At 46.3% G+C, this 18,690-nt stretch overlaps 1 protein-coding gene across 3 annotated transcripts in view; it reads left to right on the top strand.

The window, feature by feature from the left end:
* PTPN14 (protein tyrosine phosphatase non-receptor type 14) overlaps positions 1-18,690 on the top strand; it is a 293,466-nt gene that overhangs the window by 156,838 nt on the left and 117,938 nt on the right. For all 3 annotated transcript variants that reach the window (XM_033935552.1, XM_033935553.1, XM_033935554.1), the window contains exon 4: positions 14,779-14,876. In XM_033935552.1, coding sequence (XP_033791443.1) covers positions 14,779-14,876 — 98 coding nt within the window. The remainder of the gene's footprint in view (positions 1-14,778; positions 14,877-18,690) is intronic.

Raw genomic sequence — 18,690 nt, 5'->3', positions numbered from 1 at the left:
CAGCATCCATCTTCCTGCCTCACCTGCCACGATCAGTCCCTTCCCCTGCAAATGGAGTCCATATGGAACTCCCCTTCAACTCAAGCAACACTCCCTCACCCTGGTCCCTACCCTCTCGGAGGCCCCTACAGTCCTGCTATAAAATAATCTGGAGAGTGATCGTGGATGGGGGGGGGGCACTGTTTGTGTTGAAGGGAATTCTGGAGGGGACTCTATTATTTGGGGGAAGCGATGATCTTGGCTCTGCCTTTGGGGAAGAGGGGTGCCTAGAGCTGGAGTCTTTCAGTGGGGCCAAGAGTCTTGGGTAGTAGGGCCAGGAGGCATGATTAAAGAGCATTGGAACCAGGGACAGTGTTGTTGGAGCGGGGGTGGGAGTACCAGTGGCAGCAATCGGGAAATTGTGGGTGCTGCTTGATAATCATTGCCACCACCCACATAGCTTAGCAGGCAAAGTTAGGACTTCCTTTTGTTCAGTCCAATCTGCCAGCTTAGCTATGCAGGAACTGGAACAGAAAATTGCCAGTACCCTCCTAACTGCTGGCTCCTCCCCGACTCCACCCCAGGACTAATTTTTCTACATTACAAGTCCACATTAGCCGTTAGGACCAGATTCTCCAAACGCCGTCATAATCAACGACTGCCTACAAAAGTGGCGCTGATCATGTGTCAATCATGCAATGACGCCGTTTGGAGAATTATGGCTACATGAAACATAGGCGTCGGAAATGTAGACCAGATTTTTAAAGGATCATATTTCTGGTGCCTACCTTTTACGATGATCACATCTACAGAGGCGCCTAACGATATCTAAGGTCACTTCTGGTGTTAACCACACCTACAGTGGCTATGGGTGCCACAAGATGCCTCCTTAGTTGGGACAACGGTTCCAATTTTGTAGGTGCCTGTTGGCACCTCCATTTTTTTTTTAACAGCATTTTAATTGATTTTTAATCAGCACAGCCAATTAATGCGCCAATTGAACCAATTAAAATAATTAATTTAGATGGTAGTAGGGCGTCTACCGCTGCCTAACTTACAACACTGCTGTTAGAATCAAGGCCTTAGTGCCAATATTCGGTAGCACCGTCTTATGTGCTGCTGAGTAACTGATCCACTGAGCAGGTAGAAACCTACATGTCCGGGTAAATCTGGATATCTGGTAACCCTCCGTATTCGCTGTGATAGGGGATTAACAGAACCGCAAATACTGAAAAACCGCGAATAGCTTTTTTATATGTTATTTGCTGTTTTCTATTAAAAACCATCGTGAATATGGTGAAACCGCGAATAACATGGTAGGAGACCTGGCCTGTTTCTGAAGGAGAGGCAAAACACGGTGAAGAAAGTGCTGGGAATCAGCGATTTCTCTATGCAAGCTGATGTAATTTGGGGGGAGGAGCCAGCTAGCTAAAAACCGTGAATAATCGAAACCACGAATGTTGAAACCGCAAATACGGAGGGAGAAGTGTGTCTTAGTGACCAGCCTGTTGGCATGTTGTTGGCTTGTAGCCAACTGGGGTTTCTTTAGTTCTGACAGTTCATTTCTTCAGGGATGTTGTGTTTCACCTGCTTTCATACTTCCTCCTAATCTCAAAATGTAAAGCCAGTGAGAATGCATTAGTCAACGGTTATCTGTGAGGGGATTTAGGGGCCTGACCTCTGCCGGGACACTTGAAAGATTGGCATTTTTGAGTTTACCCTCAACCTCATATTTTCTCTTATCCCAGAACTGTCCTTCATCCTCCAACGCTTAATACAAAAAGTGATTACTTTAGTATGAGATGTCTGAAATTCCTGCCACTGTATTGTTGTCTCCCACAGGGTGAGTTATGCAGCTGATAATTAAAATTCCGCTCCTCCGATTCATTTCTTCACATTACTCTTGACACTGAAAATGAGACCATCGGTTTCATGAAATGCATATGGTACTTAAGTTTCCAAAGTCCTAGGTCCCATTCTTCTGCACAGGGCTAGTGCTTACAGTATTAGATGCCTAGGCAAATTATCCCCACCACACATACAGTTAAAACCTTTGAAAATGAATATTTTATATTCTTATGAATAAAATGTTTGCCTGTATACTAAGACTTATTTTACTTGTAATAGGAAAATATAAATGTATATTTAAATACAAAACAAAGTAAAGGGAACAGAAACCCCACGTAAAGTCCGCCAAAGGAAGAACTAGTGGGGAGTGGGATAGAACACGTCAACCTTGAGACAAACAAATCTTTTATTTCTATAAACTTAAAATAAAGAAACGCATAAACTCGATGCTCTTATATTGAAAGGATCCAGTCTTTTGAGGTAAATCTCCCACATAGGACTCCTTTAACAAAGCTGCGTTAGGCTTTTTATTTTAATCGCCCAGCTACGGCATTAGCTCTGACGCTCATAGAATTCCTATGAGTGTCGGAGCTGATACCACCGCAGCTGGTGATAAAAAAGCCTAATGTGGTTTTATAAAAGGAAGGGGGGTTTAATTATGCACTTAGGATCAAATTCTATCTAGGTCACCTAAAAAATCAGTGCCGAAAACATTTGTGTTTAACACTATTCTATAAACCAGTTCTAGAGTTAGGCGTAGTTTATATAATACGCTTAGGGCCTATCCATGTTACAGTTTAATCTCGTTATAACAGATTCGCTTATAACGTAACCTCGTTTATAGCGGATAAGGTCCGCTGGTCCTGGCTGTGTGCCTTTATAAACATGCAGAAAATCATTGCATATAGCGGACTCGCATATAACGGCCTTTCGGCTATAACGGACAAACAATTTGGTCCCCAGAGCCACTTTTAGCTTTAGTTTTGTTCAGCGCATGGCGTGCCGGTGATATAGTATCAAAATGTAGCCCAGAAGAAAATGACAAGAGTATTTTTCTTTCCAGGACAGTGCGACATAATGCTTTAGAACATCTTTTAGTGTTCTGGTTTTGCAATCATTTCGTGCCATACCAATGTTTTGCTGAGTTTTGTTATTGATGTTGCTGGTATGCTTGTGCAGTGACTGTTGTTCATTGATTGTACGTTGTTTCAGTTGACCTAAATAAAGTTTTTAAAAAAATGCAACTCTAGATATAACAGACTGTTTTTCCAGGTCCCTTGAAGTCCATTATAATGAGATTATACTGTACTAACATTTAGGCATGACCATTTATGCTAATTAAAAACAGGTATAAATAACTTGCGCCTAAATTGTGCACTGATCAGGTGTATTTTATAACAGTGCACCTAACTTTTAGGAATGCCCATGACCTGCCCATGCCCCTTCTCTGACCATGCCCCTTTTGAAGTCCTCACGGTAGAATTTTCACACACCACATTATAGAATACATTTAAAACATTTGTGCGTAAAATCTAATTAGTGCCAATAAAATGTTTGTTAATTGGCAGTTATCAACACTGATTGGTTTCTTAATTAAGCTGCACACACAAATCGGCAGTGCACACAGATTTGAACTTTGGTCACAGTAATAGAATCTGGGGGTTAATATTTACATGCACTGCCGTGGAATCAACAAAGAGAATTATGGAACACCCTGCCAAGAAAGGCATTCAATAGGAGGGGCCTTAACCTGGGCCAATCGGAGCCTCAGATGTATCTGGGGAGGGGCCTGAGGCTCTGATTGGCCCAGATGCATACGGCCCCCACCCATAGGAGGGGCCTTAAACAACTTGGGCCAATCAGAGCCCAGATGTATCTGGGGAGGGGCCTGAGGCTCTGATTGGCCCAGATGCATACGGCCCCCACCCATAGGAGGGGCCTTAAACAACCTGGACCAATCAAAGCCTCTTGCCCCTCCCCAGTGCATCCCAGGATGCACTGGGGAGGGGAAGTTATTAAATATTAAAAAAAGAAGCACTTAGGGCTCAAGTTAAGTGCTTCTTTTGTTTTATATTTAATCCTTACAGTTATTTATGTCAGCCTGTTATTAATGTGAAACGCACCGATGATGAATGCACCACCCCAGTAAGGGCATGAAATAAATTAAGGAATGCCCTGGGTATATGAGGTCTGAAGAGAAAAGAGCAAGATTGTATTGTAGAGTAGATTGTACAATCAGTAGATTGTATTGTATGAGTTTTCTCTCTTTATTTTTTGCATTTATGGTTTATTTTTGAGTGAACTCAAGATTTTCGATTTTGATTTTTGGATATTTCTGAATATTGCGTTAAGTGGTCATGTGTTAGCTAGCTTTGAAAAACCTGGATATTCAATGTTGGTCACCTGAAACAGCCTGGCATTGACAGGCAAAGCATTGCCCCCTGCCAGTTCAATATCGGGTGCTTGATCACTTACAGCCCACATTAGAATCTATCATATACTTTTTGCATCTTTAATAGCCCTTTGAATTTTGGTTTCTTTTATATTAGCATCTGTGTTTCATTTACTTTTAAATATTTTATCATCCCCCCTTTTTACAAAACCGTGCATGATGTTTTTAGCGCTGGCAGGCATGCTGAATAGTCTGCGCTGCTCCAATGCCCATAGGAATTCTATGACTGTCGGAGCAGCACAGAGCATTCAGCCCGCCAACTGGCGCTAAAAACCTCTTGTGTGGTTTTGTAAAAGTGGGGGTTTATTTGGAAAGCTTTTGATGCATATTTATATAGTAGTTTAATGTTTTATTTCTTTATCATTATTGATTTAAATATGTGTTTTTGTGTTATTTATTGGATTGTTTTTTTATTTAATGTATATATCTGAATTGCCCCTGATGCAACCTTTCTGAAGGTGAAATATGATCACGTCAGGCACTTTTGATTAATAAAACTTCTTATCTCTACTGTCTGCTGGTCTGTTTGCTGATAAAATTAGATTCTTTACATTTGGAGCGGGTACCAGAATGAACCACATACTCCCCTGAGAAACACTATACAGTAGCACTCTTTAGCATGGGCTGTTTGGCTGTGCACTGGCATTGAGTGATCTGGTTTCATGAATTCTTGTCTTTGCCTGTATTTATCAACCAGTGAGAGCTCTTAGATCCTTCAATTCTGTTTTATTAAAAGTTCTTTCTGTTAAGGTAGTCAGACAGGATGAATACAATTCTACAGTTTTTAAAACGATTAAATAAAAACTAGTGAACTTACCACTAAATTGTTCAACAATGAAGAATGCGGACTTGTTGAAGAAAGAACTGAAAAACATATTATTTTGGCTAGCCTTTGGCAAAAAGAAAATTTTGACTCTCATCCAAAGGATTATAATGGATTTTTGCATGGTCTATCTAGGAGACTGAATGAGAGATTTATAAAGGCCATTCTGGAGTATTATTTTATGTATTCTGTTTTGTATGTTTTAATTATGTGTTTTATTATGAACTAGTGTTTAAGCCTGTTATATTAACGGGTGCTAGAATAGATGTGTAGATGTGTAGACTTAACAGGTCACAAAATCAACTGAAAACTTACCGTGTGAGCTCTAATATCCTTTCTACGGTTGATTTCCCGGCTTTAAACAAGCTTCACCCAAATCAATGCAAGATCACTCCTTGCCCCCTCCCCAGCATACCCCTCCCACCATAGCAAAGCAAGACCGTTCCTTGCCCCCTACCAAGCACACCCTTCCCCCCAAAGCAAAGCAAGATCGCTCCCTGGCCCCCTCCCCAGCACACCCCCTTCACCCAAACCAATGCAAGATTGATCACTGCTCCCCCAGCATATCCCCTGCCACCAAACCAAAGCAAAATCGCTCCCTGCCCAAGCACACAGGTTTTGGCTTATCTGAGAAGTCTCCCGTTTTCTGAAACAGCTCTGGCAGGGTCCAACGCAGGCTCCTTGAAGTGATAGGGAAACTGCTGCACGCAAACCGCCACAGGCTCCTTAGTCAGCTGGAGGAAACAGCCACACACAAACCGCTGCGGGTGCTATAATAGATGTGTAGACTTATGCATTTCTTTCTTTCTATCTGTCTCTTTCTCTCGGCCACTGTCTGTCTGTCTTTCTTTCTGTCTCTCTCTCTCCTTGGCCACTGTCTGTATGTCATTCTTTCTTTCTCTCTCCTTGGCCGCTGTTTGTCTGTCTTTCTTTCTGTCTCTCTTTCTCTCTCCTTGGCCACTGTTTGTCTATCTATCTTTCTTTCTGTCTTTCTCTCTCCTTGGCCGCTGTTTGTCTGTCTATCTTTCTCTCTCCTTGGCCGCTGTCTGTCTGTCTTCTTTCTGTCTCTCTCTCTCCTTGGCCGCTGTCTGTCTGTCTTTCTTTCTTTCTGTCTCTCTCCTTGGCCGCTGTCTGTCTGTCTTTCTTTCTTTCTGTCTCTCTCTCCTTGGCCACTGTCTGTCTGTCTTTCTTTCTATCTCTTTCTCTCCTTGGCCGCTGTCTTGTCTGTCTTTCTTTCTGTTTCTTTCTCCTTGGCCGCTGTCTGTCTTTCTTTCTATCTGTCACTCTCCTTGGCCGCTGTCTGTTTGTCTTTCTTTCTGTCTCTCTTGGCCACTCTCTGTCTGTCTGTCTTTTTATCTGTCACTCTCCTTGGCCGCTATCTTTCTGTCTGTCTTTCTGTCTCTCTCTTTCTCCTTGGCCGCTGTCTGTCTGTCTTTCTTTCTGGCTCTCTCTCCTTGGCCGCTGTCTGTCTTTCTTTCTGGCTTTCTCTCTCTGTGGCCGCTTTCTGTCTGTCTGTCTTTCTGTCTCTCTCTTTCTCCTTGGCCGCTGTCTGTCTGTCTTTCTTTCTGGCTCGCTCTCTCTCCTTGGCCGCTGTCTGTCTTTCTTTCTTTCTGGCTCTCTCTGTGGCCGCTATCTGTCTGTCTTTCTGTCTCTCTGTCTCTCTTGGCCGCTGTCTGTCTGTCTTTCTGTCTCTCTCTCTCCTTGGCTGCTGTCTGTCTGTCTTCTTTCTGTCTCTCTCTCTCTCTTTGGCCGCTGTCTGTCTTTCTTTCTGTCACTCTCCTTGGCTGCTGTCTGTCTCGTCGTCTTTCTGTCTCTCTCTCTCCTTGGCCACTGTCTGTCTGTCTTTCTTTCTTTCTGTCTCTGTCCTTGGCCACTGTCTGTCTGTCTTTCTTTCTTTCTTTCTGTCTCTCTCTCCTTGGCCACTGTCTGTCTGTCTTTCTTTCTGGCTCTCTCTCTCTCCTTGGCCACTGTCTGTCTGTCTGTCTTTCTTTCTGGCTCGCTCTGTGGCCGCTGTCTGTCTGTCTGTCTGTCTCTCTGTCTCTCTTGGCCGCTGTCTGTCTGTCTTTCTGTCTCTCTCTCTCCTTGGCCGCTGTCTGTCTTTCTTTCTGTCTCTCTCTGCTGTCTGTCTTTATTTCTTTCTGTCTCTCTCTTTCTCCTTGGCCGCTGTCTGTCTTTCTTTCTGTCACTCTCCTTGGCCGCTGTCTGTCTTTCTTTCTGTCACTCTCCTTGGCTGCTGTCTGTCTGTCTTCTTTCTGTCTCTCTCTCTCTCTTTGGCCGCTGTCTGTCTTTCTTTCTGTCACTCTCCTTGGCTGCTGTCTGTCTCGTCTTCTTTCTGTCTCTCTCCTTGGCCACTGTCTGTCTGTCTTTCTTTCTTTCTGTCTCTGTCCTTGGCCGCTGTCTGTCTGTCTTTCTTTCTTTCTGTCTCTGTCCTTGGCCGCTGTCTGTCTGTCTTTCTTTCTTTCTGTCTCTCTCTCCTTGGCCACTGTCTGTCTATCTTTATTTCTTTCTGTCTCTGTTCTTGGCCGCTGTCTGTTTATCTTTATTTCTTTCTGTCTCTGTCTTTGGCCGCTGTCTGTGTGTCTGTCTTTCTTTCTTTCTGTCTCTCTCTCCTTGGTCTCTGTCTGTCTTTCTTTCTGTCTCTCTGTCTCCTTGGCCGCTGTCTGTGTGTCTGTCTTTCTTTCTGTCTCTCTCCCTGGCCCCATGTCTTTCTGTGTGTCTGTCTTTCTTTTTTTTTCTGTCTGTCTCTCTCCCTGCCCCCTGCCTGTCTGTGTGTCTTTGTTTCTCGTGCGCTGAGACACTTCAGCTCTAGGCCCCTTCTCCCACCTATCTTGTAAAAATAAAGCAGCTCTGGCAGGGTCCGACGCAGGCTCATTGTATTGATGAAACCGCTGCGGTACGCAAACTTAGCTGGAGGAAACCGCCGTACGCAAACTTAGTCAGCTGGAGGAAACTGCCACACACACCGCAAACCACCACAGGCTCCACCACCACACGCGTCGCAAACCTCTACTGCGCATGTGTGGCATGGATCACGGACGCAGGGATCATGAAGATTGAAGTGTGCATGCGCGCCAAGGGTTTTATTAGAGCAGATGTTCTGCTGTAAGCTGCCGAGTACATTGCATTTGTGTGTGTTATAAATATTTTAAATAAATACAATGTCAGCTATGTGCCTCTTTCCTGGTGCTGTGGAACCTGAGGGCCCACTAACTATACCTCTGCCCAGGCTTGTTATCAATACCAAGCTCCTCTGTGGAATTCAGGTCATACTTGTGAGCCTGCCCAAAGTTTTATCATACACTTCTTTGTAAATGCATATTGTTGGCATCCTTCCCACACTTCTGTATGGGGGAAACTGCTTGTTGGTTTGAGATGAAAGAACTCACAATTACATGCAATGTACTCTCTGTTCAAATGTTGGGGGGGAGGGGGGTTCTGGTTAGAATAAAATGGGTTAAATGTTTTGAAGATGTGCACCAACAGATTAGAACATTTTCCTTTGATGATGTTGCTTTTGCCACTCAAATGTAAAAGGATCAAAGCTTACTCTAAATACTAGGGAGTCAAGTGTTGCAGGCATAGAGTAGGCGTTAGTAAATTGGACCCTCATGACCAATGTCAGAAGGGTGATGACCCAATTTTAAAGCAGTGGAAGCTATTTTGCACACCTGCACTCTACAATCTTCCTTAGAAATCAAGGGCTTTGTCCCTTTGTTAGTGGGTCAAATTCAAGGTGTGGGAAGATGCTCAGACACCGGTGCAGCTAAGGCTGATCTTTCCAGCTACCTGTGCCAACATGTTCATGAGAGAACAGGGGGCTAGTTAATTTTGCATTTATTCTCTAGCAAGACTGAATAGAGCCAAGCCGCTTCATACTATGTTAACCATGCTTTTGTAATACTACGTTTACCATTCTATGTTTTGCCGAACTATGCTCATCATGCTACGTCTCGCCATACCATGTTTTGTCTTATGTTTTACTATACATTGTTAACTATGTTTTGCCATCTCTGTCAGACAGTGATTGCCATGCTATCTTCTACCATACTATGTCTGAGAGCGTGGCGCAGTGGTTAGAGCTGCAGCCTCCGCACCCTGAGGTTGTGGGATGGAACCCACGCTGCTTTGTGCGACCCTGGGCAGGTCACCTGATCTCCCATTTCCTCAGGTACATTAGATAGATTATGAGCCTGCCGGGACAGGCAGGGAAAAATGCTTGAGTATCCAAATAAATTCATGTAAACTATCCCTAGCTCCCCTGGGAGAACACTATAGAATAAATAAATACAGTCAATCCTCGGTTTGCGAGTAATGCGGTTTGTAAGTGTTTTGCAAGACGAGAAAAATATTTTTGCAAATCATGACTCGCAAAATGAGCATTGACTCGATTTGCGGCATTGCCCCCCCCCCCCCCGCAAATGCTGCCCTCGAGCGAACCGATACTATAAACTCCTCTACGTTTGCCAAAAGGTGCTTAAAAAGATACAAAAAAGGAGGCAAAAATGTCAATAAGGACTCTATGAGTGTGTCTATCAGCCAATCACTACTAACAAACCATACCACACTAATACCAAATGTCAATTTAGGAGTAGGGACGCTCTCAGTGTGAGGTTATTAGCGACGGGAGAACAAACTCCAGCGCTTCCACTTACAAAGACGAAGGTGAATCACCCCGCCTGCACATCATCATCAGGCGTCCCTAGTGTGCAAAATCAACTGTGCAGAATTAATAACAATAAATAAGTCACAAACTGTGAACTAGTGAGAGAGTGAATCAAACTGAAAACCCACTCATAGAGTCCTCCCCAGCCTGATCCCCAAGATGCAAAATGAAACCACAGCCAACTTAGCTTTTAAAACGAGCCAAATGAAGTCAATGAAAATTGCAGGAGACCAGAATAGTCATTGGATCAACCGGTTTCGGGTGAAACCCTTCATCAGGATCATACGGCTGGAGCAGAAGCGGCTGGGAGGGAAGCAGGAGAGCCCGCAGAGGCAACTGAACGGGCTTAAAAGCAGATCCGAAATGACGTCAAACACTTTCAACCAATAAAAAACGAAAAAGAAAAAACAAGGAGGAGTCACCAAAAGATCAAACAATGGTATTCCACTCCACACATTCATTGAGACCCCCCAGAATGACCGTACCAAGCTTGAAAATCCAATATTGTTCTCTCAATTGGAGTTGTGTCATTCTGTCCCCTCTGTAGGTATCAGGAATCTGTTCCAACACCATCCATGTTAAATGTTGGAACTCATGGCCCAATTGTAAACAATGGGAAACCATAGGAGCTGACTCGACAGCCTGATGAAGTCTACTCTTGTGTTCCGTCAACCTGGTTTTGATCATTCTGCATGTGCGACCTACGTAAGATAACCCACAGGGACAGTTGATGACATACACAACCCACCGTGATTCACAAGTGGTGTGACTCCTTAACTGAAATTCCCTGTGGGTATGAGGATCACGCCAGCAAGACGCGGTGATAGTATTAGCACACATGGAACAACGTCCACAAGGTAGATGAGAGCCAGGACTACTCTTGATAGCATGAGTAGACAACAAATTTGCCCTCGAGCGAACCGGCATCCCCTGCCCACCCAAACTGAAGGCTTACCCCCAATCTGGCACCAGCATGCAGCATCAACCCACAGGAGGTTCCGGTGCCCGAAGATCCTACCTCTTTCTGGACTGGGCCTTGAGCATCTGCTCATGCTCAATGCCTTCTGGCTCCCGCCTCTTTCTGAGATTCTCGGCGAGAACGCCACATCCCCTAATACTCTACTCATCTTTCTTCTTGTCTGTTGTGAACTTTCCACTCTAATCTGTGCCATTTCTGCGCTGATGACTTTTCATTTGGAAAAATAATTGGCAGCAGTACCTGCACTCTGGAATGACCAATGTTTAATATTCTTGAAAGAACCCTCATTAGCTAGAAAATATTAATTTTATTATTTTATTTAAAAAATTTGTATACCGCCTAAGCTCTAAGCGGTTTTCAAGTAGCAAACATTCATAAAATTAAGGGCTCCTTTTACTAAGGTGCACTAGCGTTTTTAGCGCACGCAGGAAATTACAACGCACTACACCGCACACTACGTTTCTAGAACTAACGCCAGTGTGCACTATTCCGTGCGTTAAAGTTCTAGCACACTTTAGTAAAAGGAGCCCTAAAATGACATCGAACCACCGTTATCTACATTTTAACATTATTTTCTGCAGCCTACAAGCAGGCAATAATGAACATCCTGCATAATAATGTTTCCAAAAAGTGAGACAAATGGAACTTGCTGCAGACTCTACATATAAGAGTCAACAAACGACTGAGTTTTTAATAATTTCATGAATTTAGGGCAGTCTGTACATAGCCTCAACTGTCCAACCAAAGCATTCCGTAAGGTCTCTCCGGCCACTGAAAATATTTTAGATTTCATGGCCACATAACATACTCCCCTTTCCTTGTTCCATATATATCTATTTTTACCTTTTATAAATACCATACCATACCATATTCCGACACAGTCTCCGTCTCCACCACCTCTTCCAGAATAGAAACATGATGGCAGATAAAGGCCATATGGCCCATCCAGTCTGCCCATCCGCAGTAACCATTATCTCTTCCTCTCTCTAAGAGATTTCATGTGCCTATCCCACGCTTTCTTGAATTCAGACACAGTTTCTTATACCCTGCATTTGTCTGCTAGGAATCATTGCGGCTTACATAAGATTAGTAAGATTCATAACGGTAACATCAAGGATCAGACAGAATAGAGTTCAGGTCCTGGATTAAAGTGAGAATAGAAGGACTTCCTGAATAGAATAGACTTCCTGAATTGAAGGTAGGAAGGGATCTGTCCTAAATAGATGTTCATAAAGGCTACCTGCAAATAGCAGCCTTAATCATCCTGCAATGCTTAAAGCAATATTTAATGTTAAGATAATTAGAATAGCATGATTACCGTATTTTCGCGGATATAACGCGCGCGTTATACGCGATTTTACCTACCGCGCATACCCCTCGCGCGTTATATGCCTGAGCGCGGTATAGAAAAGTTTTTAAACATAGTTCCCACCCCGCCCGACGCCCGATTCACCCCCCCAGCAGGACCGCTCGCACCCCCACCCCGAACGACCGCTCGCACGCGCTCCCACCCACACCCGCATCCACGATCGGAGCAAGAGGGAGCCCAAGCCCTCTTGCCCGGCCGACTCCCCGACGTCCGATACATCCCCCCCCCGGCAGGACCACTCGCACCCTCACCCCGAAGGACCGCCGACTCCCCAACAATATCGGGCCAGGAGGGAGCCCAAACCCTCCTGGCCACGGCGACCCCCTAACCCCACCCCGCACTACATTACGAGCAGGAGGGATCCCAGGCCCTCCTGCCCTCGACGCAAACCCCCTCCCCCCAACGACCGCCCCCCCCCCAAGAACCTCCGCCCGTCCCCAGCCGACCCGCGACCCCCCTGGCCGACCCCCACGACACCCCCACCCGCCTTCCCCGTACTTTGTGTAGTTGGGCCAGAAGGGAGCCCAAACCCTCCTGGCCACGGCGACCCCCTAACCCCACCCCGCACTACATTACGGGCAGGAGGGATCCCAGGCCCTCCTGCCCTCGACGCAACCCCCCCTCCCTCCAACGACCGCCCCCCCCAAGAACCTCCGTCCGCCCCCCCCGCCGACCCGCGACCCCCCTGGCCGACCCCCCCGACCCCCCCACCCCCCTTCCCCGTACCTTTGGAAGTTGGCCGGACAGACGGGAGCCAAACCCGCCTGTCCGGCAGGCAGCCAACGAAGGAATGAGGCCGGATTGGCCCATCCGTCCTAAAGCTCCGCCTACTGGTGGGGCCTAAGGCGCGTGGGCCAATCAGAATAGGCCCTGGAGCCTTAGGTCCCACCTGGGGGCGCGGCCTGAGGCACATGGGCCAAACCCGACCATGTGTCTCAGGCCGCGCCCCCAGGTGGGACCTAAGGCTCCAGGGCCTATTCTGATTGGCCCACACGCCTTAGGCCCCACCAGTAGGCGGAGCTTTAGGACGGATGGGCCAATCCGGCCTCATTCCTTCGTTGGCTGCCTGCCGGACAGGCGGGTTTGGCTCCCGTCTGTCCGGCCAACTTCCAAAGGTACGGGGAAGGGGGGTGGGGGGGTCGTGGGGGTCGGCCAGGGGGGTCGCGGGTCGGCTGGGGGACGGGCGGAGGTTCTTGGGGGGGGGGCGGTCGTTGGGGGGGGAGGGGGGTTTGCGTCGAGGGCAGGAGGGCCTGGGATCCCTCCTGCCCGTAATGTAGTGCGGGGTGGGGTTAGGGGGTCGCCGTGGCCAGGAGGGTTTGGGCTCCCTTCTGGCCCAACTACACAAAGGTACGGGGAAGGCGGGTGGGGGTGTCGTGGGGGTCGGCCAGGGGGGTCGCGGGTCGGCTGGGGGACGGGCGGAGGTTCTTGGGGGGGGGCGGTCGTTGGGGGGAGGGGGTTTGCGTCGAGGGCAGGAGGGCCTGGGATCCCTCCTGCCCGTAATGTAGTGCGGGGTGGGGTTAGGGGGTCGCCGTGGCCAGGAGGGTTTGGGCTCCCTCCTGGCCCGATATTGTTGGGGAGTCGGCGGTCCTTCGGGGTGAGGGTGCGAGTGGTCCTGCCGGGGGGGGGGATGTATCGGACGTCGGGGGGGGCATCAGGCTTTCAGGATGGGGACAGACCTTCAAGGGGGGACAGGACTTCAAGGGGGGACAGTGCACGGAAAGTCAGGGGGGGTGAACGGAGAGTCAGGACAGCGCACGGAAAGTCAGGGCAGTGCACGGAAGTCAGGGGGGGTGAACGGAGATTCGGGACAGCGCACGGAAAGTCAGGGCGGGCGAAAGGAGCGTCGGGCATCATGCGCGTTATATGACTGAGCGCGATATAGAAAAGTTTTGGTACATATCATCGTGATTTCTGCGCGCTATACCCCTGTGCGCGTTTTACACAGGTGCGCGTTATATCCGCGAAAATACGGTACTAACTACGATAGAACAAGAGAGGAGAAAGAAATGTGAAGATGTAACCATTGGGAAAACAAAGCGGATGCCTGCTATCCTGAGCTGCTATTCCATTAAACTGGATCGTATTTTGAAATGTCTTTATGTATTGTCTTTGAGTTTATGCTGGTATGTTCCTATATAAAAATGAATTAAGATGCCAAGAAATGAAGTGGAGGAGAAACAGGAGAACCAAAATGTTTTGCAACAACAAAAAAAGGGAAAGAGGGCTTATATACCGCCTTTTTGTGGCTTTAGCATTCAAAGTGGTGGGCACTGGAGGATTAAGTGACTTTCCCAGGATCACAAGGAGCAGCACAGGGATTTGATCTCATAACCTCTGGGTGCAGAGGCAGCAACTCTACCAGTGAGCCACAGCCCTTCCTGAGATGGACAGGTGGATAATGATGTCACCTGAGTAGCACTCAACAATAACAGGAGTGTTGCTTCAGTGACAAATGAGCTGGAAGCGCCATCAAACTGCTGAAACATTGTTAAATTGAGCAGACACAAACAAAAGCCTTGCTTGCCTAAAGTAATGTAAAAATGGATGTGCTTTCTGCGTTCAGTTCGGTTCAATGGGAAGATAGTTGGGAGGGGGTGGCGTTTATTAGAACGTAACAATCCAATTGGAGCCTAGTAATCACCAGGTGTCTCTTCTCTTTCTGCAGATATCAGTATTATCTCCAAGTGAAAAAGGATGTTCTTGATGGCAGGTTACGTTCCTCGGTAGATCAAGGAATCAAGCTAGCTGGTTTAGCTGTGCAAGGTAAAAATACATTATATACCACTTTTCTTGTGGTAGCAAGGGTATCATGGGAGCTGTAATTGTTTTGGATATTGGGCTGCCTTTCATAAAGGGTTTAGGGGTAATTCTACAACTGGGCACCTCAGTTCAGGTGCCGCCGGGCAGTGGTGTAGTAAAGTTAGGAAGCACCACCCCCCCAGTCTCCTTCCGTTCCCCCACATCACACTTGTGCCCTGCCTTCCCATCCCTGTACCTCTTTAAATCTTCGCTAGTACGAACAGCTTCTCCAACCTGCTGCTCACACTGGCATTGGCTTTCCCTCTGATGTCACTTCCTGGCTCCGTGACTTGGAAGTGATTTCAGAGAGAACCAGGCTGGTGTGAGCAATAGGCTAGAGTAATTGCTCGCGCTGGCGAAGATTTTAAAGAGGTATGGGGGGGCAGGGAAGGAAGGACATGAGAGTGGGGTGGGGGGCGGAGAGGTGCCCATGCCCCCACCAAGACTGCGCCCCCCCCTACTACACCACTCACCCCAGGACTTGCATTGGGAGCCTATTTTATAATGGCATCTAGGTTCTCAGATTCCATCTGCTATAATAAAACCCTTAGCACACATGCGCACTTCAATCTTCGTGATCCCTGCATCTGTGATCTGTGCTTCCATGCCACACATGTGCAGTAGAAGGAGCCAGCAGTGGTTTCCCCATCACCCTCCCTTGGCGATGCTGGCTTCTTCTACTGCACATGTGGAGGCACCTTAAGCATGGATGCACGAAGGCGGCAACCACGGCAGCGACTCCCACTCTCACTCTGTCTAACACAGCGATCTGAAACTTGGAGCCCCCCCAAGTACTATTCTGTGGCCCATGGTCTGGCCAGCTCCCTTACTGAAGTTATTCTTCAGTCCCTTGCCGAAGTTATTTTTGAGTTCAAAGCTGCCGCTGTGACTCCTCTCACGAGCTGCACCTGTGTCGGAAGCCTCTCTGACGTCACGTCAGAGAGAAGGCTTCCGATGCAGGTGCGGATTGTGAGAGGAGTGGCAGTGACAACTTTGAACTCAAAAATAACTTCAGAAAGGGATCCGGCCAGAAACGATGAAGGGAAATGCTGCTACCCCGCTGCACAGAGAAGGGGGGGGAGGAATGCTATTGCTGCTGCTGCTGCACAGGGAAGGAGGGAAAATGTTGCTGCTACTGCTGCATAGATAAGTGTGTGTGTGACGAGGGGTGTGTGGAATGCTGCTACTGCTGCACAGGGAAGTGTGGGGGGGAGGAAAAGGGGGCCAGGGAGCAATCTTGGTTTACTTTGGGGAGGGGGGAGACAGAAGGCGGCCATGGAGAGAGACAGAAAGACAGGTAGGCAGTGCATGAGAACGAAAGACAGACACACAGAAAGACAGCGGGCAGGGAGAGAGAAAGAAAGAAAGACAGACAAACAGGGGGCTAGCGAGAGACAGACAGAAAGAAAGACAGACAGACATAACAAAGGGGGCCAGGGACAGAGACAGACAGAAAGACAGACAGACAGTGGGAGGGAGAGAGACAGAAAGAAAGGAAGAAAGAGACAGGGGCAGGGAGAGACACAGAAAGACAGACAGACGGGCTTAAACTCTAGTGATAGAATATTAGCGTAACCCACTACTGGCACCACAAATATTACACTGAGTCATCTACTGTAGACAGTTCTTAATTCTTCAGTATCCTAGCAGGACAAAGTTAGATATAAGTTAGATTTTTGCCAGCAAAACATTAGAATGTTTTACCTTTGATCTTAAGAAAAACAGCTCAATATAATAAGTTTAGAAAACTTTTTAAAATGTTTCTATTAAAAAAAAAAAAAAGTGTCAGATAAGTAAGATAATTTTTGATTAATTCATATGATGTCTGGATTCCTGAGTATGCTCAGCTTCTTTTACCATAAGCTGCCTAGAACTTATAGTAATGCCGGATAACAAATTTAATATAAAAAGCTATATGAGCCATAAACCTGGCTTAACTGCAGCCACATGAATGTAGCAAGGATGCGCATAACGTACTGTGCGTAAGTTACCCATGCTCCTTCCATGTATACGTCCCTTGCATTTATACACTATGGGCCAGATTCTGTACAGCATGCCTACATTGGGTGCCGCTAGGTGCCCTAATCAAGGATGCCTAAGAACGCCTAACTTTGGAATCCGCATGTAACTTTTAAAAAAAAAAAAAAATTGGCTTAATTGGTGTGATAATTGACTCCACCAATTTTCATCCAGTCATAAGAAAAACTTAACAGATAAGAGTTTGGCCTAAGTCAAAGCACTCTCTGACGCCTAACACCTATCTGAAAAATAAGAACCTAAGAATAGCCTTACTGGGTCAGACCAATAGTCCATCTAGCCCAGTTGCTTCTCTTCATAGTGGCCAATCCAGGTCACTAGTACTTGGCAAAAACCCAAATAATAGCAACATTCCATTCTACCGATCCAGGGCAAACAGTGGCTTCCCCCGTGTCTGTCTCAATAACAGACTATGGACTTTTCCTCCAGGAAATTGTCCAAACCTTTCTTAAAACCAGATACATTAACTGCTCTTACCACAACCTCTGGCAACGCATTCCATAGCTTAACTAGTCTCTGAATGGAAAAATATTTCCTCCTATTGGTTTTAAAAGTATTTCCCTTTAACTTCATCGGGTGTCCTCTAGACTTTGTAATTTTTAACAGAGTAAAAAAATCGGTCCACTTGAACTCATTTTCCACCACTGAGGATTTTATAGACTTCAATCATATCTCCCCTCAGCCGTCTCTTTTCCAAGCTAAAGAGCCCAACCTTTGTAGTCTTTCCTCATGAGAGGAGTTCCATCCCCTTTTTCATCTTGGTTGCTCTTCTTTGAACCTTTTCTAGTTCTGCTATATCTTTCTTGAAATAAGGTGACCAGAATTGAATGCAATACTCCAAGTGAGGTCGCACCATGAAGCGATACAGAGGCATTATAACATTCATAGTCTTGTTAACCATCCCTTTTATAATAATTCCTAGCATCTTGTATGCTTTCTTGGTCGCCACCGCACATTGGGTGGACGGTTTCATCGTATTGTCTACAATGACACCTAGATCTTTTTTTTAGGTGCTAAACCCCAAGGTGGACTCTCGCATCTGGTAACTATGATTTCGGTTATTTTTCCCAATGTGCATCACTTTTCATTTGTCCACATTAAATTTCATCTTCCATTTAGATGCCAAGTCTTCCAATTTCCTAAAGGGCTGCCTGCAATTTTTCACAGTTTGCATATGTTTTATCAACTTGAAGCAGTATAATGTCATCTGCAAATTTAATAGGTGTGGTTAGGGGGTGGACAATAAGCATGGTGGACTTAGGCGTTGCTAGGCATCCGAGTTAGGCACCAGTAAATTAGGCCAAGTAAAACCTGGCCTAATATAACGGCTCCTACCTCTAGGAGCATAAGTAGCGCCTAGAGCAGGGGTGCCCACACTTTTTGGGCTTGCAAGCTACTTTTAAAATGACCAAGTCAAAATGATCTACCAATAATAAAATTTTAAAAAACCACAAAGCACACTGTACGCATAGAAAATGTTAATTATCATTCCTATTCTGGGATTTTTTTCAAAGAGGTCAAAGCAGATGACTCTATGCACTGTCACTTCAGTAACAACCTTACAAAAATAGACAAATATACCCCCCTTCCCTTTTTACTAAACCACAATAGCAGTTTTTAGCGCAGGGAGCTGCGCTGAATGCCCAGCGCTGCTCTCGATGCTCATTGGCTCCCTGCGCTAAAATCCGCTATTGTTGTTTAGTAAAAGGGGGGCCATAGTGCAAAATATAGACAGCAGATA

The sequence above is a fragment of the Geotrypetes seraphini genome, chromosome 3 (assembly GCF_902459505.1).
Source record: "Geotrypetes seraphini chromosome 3, aGeoSer1.1, whole genome shotgun sequence".
NCBI classification, from domain to species: Eukaryota; Metazoa; Chordata; class Amphibia; order Gymnophiona; family Dermophiidae; genus Geotrypetes; species Geotrypetes seraphini.
Note: the sequence above shows the minus strand (reverse complement) of the source record. Positions and strands in the feature narration are given on the sequence as shown.